The sequence below is a fragment of the Hylaeus volcanicus genome, chromosome 2, assembly GCF_026283585.1.
Source record: "Hylaeus volcanicus isolate JK05 chromosome 2, UHH_iyHylVolc1.0_haploid, whole genome shotgun sequence".
Taxonomy (NCBI): domain Eukaryota; kingdom Metazoa; phylum Arthropoda; class Insecta; order Hymenoptera; family Colletidae; genus Hylaeus; species Hylaeus volcanicus.
Genome location: NC_071977.1, coordinates 2,615,377 through 2,624,704, shown reverse-complemented (window position 1 = coordinate 2,624,704; position 9,328 = coordinate 2,615,377). Strand labels below are relative to the sequence as shown.

Sequence of the window (9,328 nt, the reverse complement as noted above, 5' to 3'; positions counted from 1 at the left end):
TATGCATTTTGGTACGGTTAATTGTTACATTGTTACCAAAATGCATATATATATAGATGCATTTTGGTATATTTGGGTATGTGTCTATATTTGTTGGCTTATGGTTTCCTGAAGTGGTTTATATATATATATATGCAAAATTTAAAAAAATCTAATATCATCAATAAACCACTTCAGGAGACCATAAGCCAACAAATATAGACACATACCCAAATACACCAAAATTTCGTTAAAAATCGAAATGCCGCTATTTCCTATCATACCAAAAATTACATTTCGCCCAATTGCCACTCGTAACACACGAAGCGAAACAAACACAATCAAGCATACACGCGTCCAAGTAAAAAGAATTCGGTCCCTAATTTCTTTCCGCAGTTTCGGACTCGCGAGAATCTCCGAAGCATCGAGAAATGCAAGATGCCCGCGCGAAATTTTTACCTGCAGCTTCCCTTCTCTCGTAATAGTTCGGAAAGTAAAACGCGGCAATGCCTCGGGTAAGTGTGCTACTCGCGCTGAAACGTGGATAAATCAGAAATGTGGGTTCGGAGCAAGGAGGTCCTCCATGGGCCCGCGTTAACGGTGATCCCGTATAAATAATTGATGAGACGCCACGCTGGTCGAGGCTCGCACGGATTTGTAATTGTAATTTCGCGGGATAGTTGGCCGGTTAAGCGAGGTAATTATGGCGAGGACTCGTTATCGAGCAGCTCTCGTCGCTGGCATCGCGCGCGACTTACGGGGACACGAGCTGTCTGTCTTCGAGATGCAATTTCCTTTTTATGGAAGAGGAGGAGGAGGAGGAGGGGTGGACGCGACATCGGATGAAAACCGAGACAACGATCCATCGCACCTGTCCGCCACGAAAATTAGTTTTCCGCGGCGATATTCCGCCACGCTTCGGCGCATCGGTCACAGATTGATATTCTGGAAGAATCGGGGAGATTCTCTTGGCTCCGTTGTCCTGTTTTGCTATTTTTCGATCGAAATTTTGTGGCGGACGATTTGTATATTCTGTTGCGTTTCAGACGTCTTTAGGAGATACGTTTCTTATCGGAATACGTGTTTGATTCTACCGATTTCTTTACTTGAAATTCCTATATTTCGTCGTACAATGAAACATTGAATCGCTTCCATTTCTCTGAGATGATGTTCCATAAGGATTTTTTAATTATTTTTGTTCGGATAATTTGCGATGAACTGTTCCTATGTTTAATTTCGCAATAACTCGTTGAAAAAAGTAAACGTGGTCTAACAAATGTACGGCTGAATAGTTTTTATTTAGAATAGTAGTGTGACTAATAGCTTCGGAGGTATTCAACTTCTTTTCACGTGCTCTAGGACGATATCTTGACAGATCAGCGTGTCAGTTTCGAACATGCCGGAAATTCATCGAGAAAACGAGTGGAAGGTGAGCATTCAAATGAATGGTGACTATTTTAAGCATTTGCTATGAATAATCTTTTGTGTGAACTACAACGTATATCGCTGTTCAACGATTATTCCTTGTCTAGTATTTTCAAATAATATATTTACACCTCACGCGAACTAACAAGTAATTTTGTTTAGTAGTATCGAAAATAGTTTATATATTTTCTAGCCAACAGTTGAACCGATTAAAAATTATATTAAATCTCCTTACTACTCACAAAATGTTAAATTTAATTTGCGACACCCTCCGATTGTCGATGAAGACTTTTCGACTTAGTCGATATAATTGTGCAATTACGGTGGACACTGGTAATTTAACTATCCTTGCACGATTAGATGGAACGCGCTGCTTCTACGCCACTCAGGTCAATTTCATATCGGAGTATCCGTCGAGACGTCGATTACGAGGATCAAAGGATAAAAGGAACGCGCCGTGAAATTTAGGCCAACGTGGGTAGCTGAAAAACGGTAAGAAACAGCCCACGTTGGGCTTGGTCTCGATATGCAGACGTTTTGCGCGTTATTTACGTATCGAAAGAATGGAGAAAACCTTTTCCTGCTTGTCCACCCACGAAAATCATTCCACGACACTTCCAGAATCCACTGGATTCTAAGCAAGTCATTGTTTCATCGACTAGTCAAGACTGCGATGAAGAATGTCGATAGGCGTAGCGATGAAACAAAAAATTATGTAAACGCAACGGCGATCGATTCGAGTTTCGAATAATTCGAGATTCACGTTCGAAAAGTCTTCATCGATATTCTAGGAAGATTTCGTTTTCTTCGATTTATGATTCTTATGCTGTCACGTAACTTTCGTTAAACCGATTTTCTTTCGATAATGATAATAATAATTCATCGCGTTAATAAATGAACACTATTCGAGATTGGTGATCGAGACTATGTAAGGATTTTTGATTTTCAAAGACTTTTCAAGATACCCAACAACTTCGCGAAATAAAGAAGCTAAGCAATGATTTCGTTGCTCTAAAAATCTTCAAACATTCAGCAATCCACTCGTTCGATACGAAACTACGCTGGGGTCAAGAACAAAGCGGATGATCGCTATCTACGGCTAGAAGAAGGTGCAGGGTCCGTCGTATTACGGTCCGAAGACGAAGGAAATGACGTCACATTATTATAGTTACGGGGTCTTGGTAACCGGTCGCGGTTGACAAGCCAAGCGTCCACCGTACTCTTTCGATCCCTTTGATACTCTTTTCTCGCTGTACCGCGATGTCCGCTTCATTCTTCCCTCGATTCAAGGCCCGGCCTTTAGGCTCGCGCTTCTGTTACTCGTGGTTTCGTTCTCGACTTTGTTATACTATTCGTCGAGGTATTCGTAACTGGAATTCCGGTCGCGACGCGCACCAGGATAATTGGGCTCCGTATGCGGTTTTTGACGCACGAAGTGTTTCCTTAGGTGTCCTCGGATTAATTATGCGTGATTAGGTTACTGTTTGTCTATTTATAGTCTATTTATATTAGGTTGTCCAAAAAGTTTCTTTCGCTTTATTAATAAGTAATACACATGCACAATATCTTATGTTTCACGTTACATTACTGAATTCTGCACGATTCATTTTGCTCCGTTACTATTACAACATGAATATCTATGAAATTAGATTGTCTATTTATATAAACACGACCGCATCAAACAATTGAGTGCAACTCAAAGAAACACTCGGGACAACCTAATACTAGACAAATTACCGATGCTCTACAGGAAACTATGCAAGAAGATGACCGTTCCATGGAAATTCAATATTCTCACCGAATATGTATAATTTACTCCAACAAAAATACTCGAAGATTCAAGAAATGGCGTCGACAACACCGATTCGAGATTCTGCACCAAATTCGGACGCGCTCGGTTCTCCAAAATGGCATCCCGGCTCTGCTTTCGGCGTGAATATCGAACGGTACCGTTGATTTTCCGCGTCTAAACCGCATGTTGACAAATCACCTGCGCTACGGGCCGAAGACAAGCACGGCCACTTGCGAACATATGGGCTGCGCTCGTCGATTTTGGGTACATCTGTACGTGGGTCGTTAGCTACGTGTACACGAGCCAAGAACAAGATGCCATATATGCGTTCGGTCGACGCGCACGTACGTGGGCCAAAGGAGAACGCGATACAACACCGCCTTAACCAGCTCGCGCGAGCATTTCAAGATTACGGGACTGGCAAGGACTCTTACGAGGCGATCGCGTACGCCGTAAATGCAGTTAGGTAATCGAAACAAATATTCCACGGCTCGATTCTCTATGTTGGCGCGCGATTTTCAAGCTTTCAACGACGTCGCTGCTGCTTTCTTTGGAGAACGCTTTCTTTGGAGAACGCTTTCGGGGACGTTCTAAGAAAGGTGGTGTTTGTGCTCTGTGCGAAATTACACGCGCCCTTTATCTATCCGCGCTTTATCTACCTATGTTTTAACTACCTATGTTTTAACTACCTATGTTTTGGATAAGTGTGCTTTGCCTATCCATGCTTTACCTACCTATGCTTTATATGTCTATGCTTTATCTATTTATGCTTTGTTTATCTATGCTTTATTTGGTTTATCTGGTGTCCCTATTCACCGACTATTGCTACTGGTATATACATTCTTATAAAACTGCCCATATGAATGTACTTGTAACCAGTCTTCACTGGGTCAAAAGTGACCCTATCTTACGCCTCGCGGGTTAAAAAAGAAATTTTAATCGAAATATACATATGTAACCTATTCTATCTAGTTAAATTATATCGTCTTCCCTTTACTTAGTTCCCGAGCAATGTTCATTTGCTTATCTTCGCATCGAGCGCTAAAAATAACCACCTTCCATCTCGATGCAAGCCTATAGACGTCCGATCATTGATCTCCTGGCGCGAGGTTTAAGCAGCGAGTTGCCCAGTTACGTACTCGGTGTAAGAAATATATAGGAAGGCTATAAAAACAGCAGGGAGCCAACACGGTAGCATGCTCGAATGTAGTCGAGATTCCAGAGACTCATTCTATACAATCCGAGCAATCATTATACAAGCAGAAGAAAAGTGGTTTGTCAGTTCAAAATAAATGAAAAAATAGATTGAACTTATCAAGTGTAAGTTTCATAGGTTTCTGTGCTTAACTATCTGTTATTCGCGTGTTTCGATGCGAATTGATCAATTATATATTAAAAACACTCGATACATAAATAGCAATGTATCATTTTCCAGCACCAGTCAAACGTAATCCACTTTATGCACAACAATTTATGCACAACAATTTATGCACAACAATTTATGCACAACTCTAATATTATAAATACATCCACAACTGCTCGTATAACGTGTGCAGGGTGAACGTGTCCAACTCGCGTTAAACTTAAAAGAAAAAGTATCCATCTATCTATCTCGGTTTGTTTTAAATATTAATTCTCGTTTTCCGAACCAGATCCTTCGAATAAGTAACATTATGAGAGAAGCGGAAAGTTTGCACATACCTGCAGCAACTCGAGGCGAGAGGAGGCCTGTGGTGTTGCCATGGTTGATTAAACTCTGATCGTGCTGCGACCAATCGACGCTCCGTTTTCTCTGAAACAAGTCAAGAATACGATTCACGAATCTCACGGATTCATGAATTCCAGCGTGGTAAGCCACGAATTGCGATCGGGGATTACTCGAATTTTTAGGGTTTGTTGTATTCACTTTTGTTTCGTATTCGCAGGTTTTGTCGAGGTTGTAGAGGCAGATGCTTTCAATGTTTGGGTCAATTAAAATATTTTTACAGGGACTCTTTCAAGCAGGGTTCCTGCAGGCGGTGACTGAACGCTGGTTATTACTTTGGATACAGTCTGGTGCGTTCACCGTGCACGCAAATCCTGGATGCAGAAGCCTCGCGCAATTAAATACTCGGTACTTTTTACCTTGTTATAAAAATCATCTAAACGACAGGTTTTATTATTTAACTATTTAAATAGTCCCAGCTATAGTCGGAATACTGATTACTAGAAGCGAAAGGTTATTGCTCGAAGAATAAACGATAAGAATTGATACAAAATGCCATATCTGTCTGACACACAAAATATATTTCTGTATACCGAGATTTTTATTCGAATCCTGTATGCTTGTGATTTTTCTAACTATTGCGACATGTCGTTCGTCATGGTTCGTGACAAGATATACCAGCTCGCAATTAAAATAACGCAACCATCTCGATTTTCTAAGTTACCTCTAACATTCCTCCAAAAAATTCGAATCGATTCGAAATGGTGGAGTTCCTCGCGCATTTCAAATACCTGAGCGCCTAAGCGACGCTACCTGCAACATTTACCCGATATTCCAACTATCGCCAGGGTCAAGTACTCGAATGACCGCGGACGAAGGGAGCACGGAAACGATCGGACGAGGAAACGTAATCGCGGTAAAGTTGAACGCGCCCACTCGTTGGCGATCCACCCACCGCTGAAAGCATTCGATCTTTGTCCGGAAGGAACGTTCGAATGAGAAACAACGGTACGATTCGCGCGATCGTCGCACCCACGTTGTACATTCTCCCCACGGCGATTGCAATTACAATATTTGGTAACCGAGACACGCGGGGAGAATTCGCACCTCTGAGATCAGGTGGAGAAGATCCTTGAACCTAATCTAGGAAGCATCGTCGATAGGACGAACTGAGATTTTATTGCATTTATTATTAACCCTTTGATATACAACGACGAGCGAGACTCGTGGTGCTTCACGAGCGAAGGGTGGTCAAGGGGGTTAAACTGAAAGTCTTAATGCAAATTCATGTTTTCACAGACACAGATGAAGAATTTAACCCTTTGCGATCGGCACACTTCGATTTTGGGAGTATCGCAATTACTTCTCTGAACAGAATTTAACTGAAAGTCTTTGAACTGAAAGTCTCGATGCAAATTCATGTTTCCACAGACACAGATGAAGAATTTAACCCTTTGCGATCGGCACACTTCGATTTTGGGAGTACCGCAACTACTTCTCCGTACGGAATTTAAAGTCGATATATGGATATTAAAACACGAATCACGAGGCATAGAGAACGATACTGTTTCGTCATTTTCGTGGCATAAAAGGATCGCTCGTTCGATGTACACTATAGTCATAGTCACTGTAGCGTTATGGAAAGAAAACTTGGATCGAGGTGTAAGATCGCGCTATTTAAATTCTTATTGGGACTGTGCTAGTCCTTGACGACGGTCCCCGCAGGAAATTATTAACTCGTCGTATCGTTTGTCGTCGCAATAGCGTTTTTAGGCCAGCGGCTATCGTGAGTCACGGTACCGTGACGCAATTCTGACAAGTCTTCTATGGTTAAGAACCGCGCGAAACGACTTCTCTGCCATTCGATTTCAATATTCCCAGAACGCTGGAAACTCGTTCGTGTCATCAGAGGTGGAATTACGGCACCTCGATCCGTTTAGGGAGAAAGTACCGAGAACATCCAACCGTTTCATGCTAAATACGCATTTCCATTCGTGCTCTTTATTTATTCGCGTGATAAGCTAATTCGAATATGGATCACAAGGATCACGTGAAAATTTATCTGGCAGAGTTCGAATAACACGTGGTGGAATATTTGACATAAAAATTTCGTCATGTTACTTGATTGGATTTATTGAAATTTTATATTAAAGTTTTATTGCTGTTAAAACGTTTTAAATAAATTAATCTTTGTCGATAACTGCGACACATAATTGATCAGCTGTATAGAGTCGACATTTAAGTGATTAATGTGGATATAAAGAATTAATAAAAAAAAAAAAATATGTACACGTGTGTCATTACTTTTCAATTCTTAACTTCAAATGATTATTTTACATCCGTCGTAATAAATTCTTTACGCGTATTAATTTAGAAAATTCACTTGTAGCATTTGTAAATTTCGAAAACAACTCTGACGCAAAGGTAAATTGTAACAAACTATACAAATCAGTTTGTGAATAAATAAATATCGATGAAACCTTAGTCTCATATAAGACGACTATTTATCGCGTCTTATTGTTGAACAATTCTAGCTTCAAAGTAGTTCACTTGACTGGTCGAATCTCTAGTATACGAATTTTGCTACACGATCTAACGATATTTCAAGAAAAGAATTTCGGACGAAATTGACAAATACCGAATTTACCAGAAGTGAAAGCTAATTTCAGCTTCTAAATTTAACAATTCCTGACCAAAGCGGCCGAATTAGAAGAAATTTCACGACGAGAGAACCCACATATTTAAATTTGGTCGCCTAAACCAGAACGTCCGCTGACCCAGGTATTCGACGATGCTCTTGGCTTCTTATTGCCGGGATTATTTATAGTTTAACTAAAATTTACTTCGCTAGGATTACCATACGCTACTCCCATGAATTCGGTCGCTTCAGGTACGCGACTTCTATTCTATAATTAAACGAGAAACATGCGGTCATTTACATTGGAATTCGATACTTTTTCGAACTCGATTCTCAGGTGCGCCTGGAAAATTAACACCTTGCGCTGTACCAGATTTTTTTTATCGACGCATCGATCTTCGATATTCCTAATACCTTAAGGTCCACGTTTACCATTATTTCAGCTATTTTCGTTCTATTTCTTGTTCTCTGAATTTCATTATCTTTTTTGTCTTGCTTTTGATCGAATCACGTCAAAAAAATGGTAAACTAATAAAAATGCCGAATGACTAAGATAATTTTTCTCAATACCTTTTTAATTTATTAATTGTTCTATGCAAGTAAATAAAATAAAGTGTCATCTACTCGTAGAGTTCGGTTTTTGGTCAAGTATTTGAAGATTATTTTAAAAGGAAATTTAAAAAGTACGTGATAATACATGAGATACTAATTGAATTAAAATTTTGTTAAAACAGTTGAGTTTTTGCTTATAATCAAACAGCATACGAAATTTCAATAAATATTAGGAATAAAAATAATAATGTAATTAATTTTCTATGCATTATTAAATACTTTTTAAATACTTTTTAAATTATAGATAATAATTAACACAATTTGCCATCGCTCCGTTATTTCCGAGGATTAAAATATCTCGAATGTACCTCGCCATAAACTTCAGGAGACTTTTAAAGACACGAGCGACGAGCTACGACCCGTTTGCCATTTTCAACGACTACTGAAAGCACGTACGCGTAAACACAGTAAACGCAACGCTCGTGCGCCGCGTGTGCAATTAACCACGCATTCGCATACGGCACGCACGTGATTGCCCAAAGCGACCAGAAAACGTTCCTGCCGTCGCATGACATCGTTAATCTTATTCTCCCACTGTTAATTAATCCATTAACCCAGTCGCTTCCCAATTCTCCCCTAATTACCCTAATTTAATCCGATCGAAGGCTGCTCGATAACCGCGAAATAACACGAGACCTATTGTCCTATTCCAACCAGAAAGTTAATCCAAGCTAAACCAGTTACTCGGTCGGAGAAAGTGAAATATGCTCGCGTTCCCATGCAAATTCCGAGTACACCATACGAAATAGAAAGCAGACCAGAGATTAGAAGGGTAACCCTTTTTCTGATCAAGTTCTTTTGCTATCGAGAATTGTTGGCGATTTAGAATAGATACTTCTGCAGGTTCTTGTTCGAGAATACAAATAATGCGAGTTGATTATGAATGTTTATGCAAATTCATACGTCTGCAGAATATACACGTGTTTTCTAAACAGTGTAACGTGTACTTTATATATTTTTCAATTTGTGCGTATCATACATTTTCTCATATTTCTATAAATACATAAACTTCTGCAGGCTAACAACGAGCGTCGTATGTACCTGTTCCCTTCGACTGTTTTCATTTTTCTATGCTTGTACTGATTTCATTGGAACAGTTATGGGTTTCCAAAGATGACTTTCAAACAAGAAGTCTACTTTATTTACTATCAGGAGAATGAAGAATAATTCAGTATGC

At 39.8% G+C, this 9,328-nt stretch overlaps 1 protein-coding gene across 2 annotated transcripts in view; it reads right to left on the bottom strand.

The window, feature by feature from the left end:
- Window positions 1-9,328, bottom strand: part of LOC128872201 (serine-rich adhesin for platelets) — a 41,862-nt gene that overhangs the window by 28,752 nt on the left and 3,782 nt on the right. For both annotated transcript variants that reach the window (XM_054114649.1, XM_054114650.1), the window contains exon 2: window positions 4,898-4,988. In XM_054114649.1, coding sequence (XP_053970624.1) covers window positions 4,898-4,939 — 42 coding nt within the window. In that variant the 5' untranslated portion in view covers window positions 4,940-4,988. The remainder of the gene's footprint in view (window positions 1-4,897; window positions 4,989-9,328) is intronic.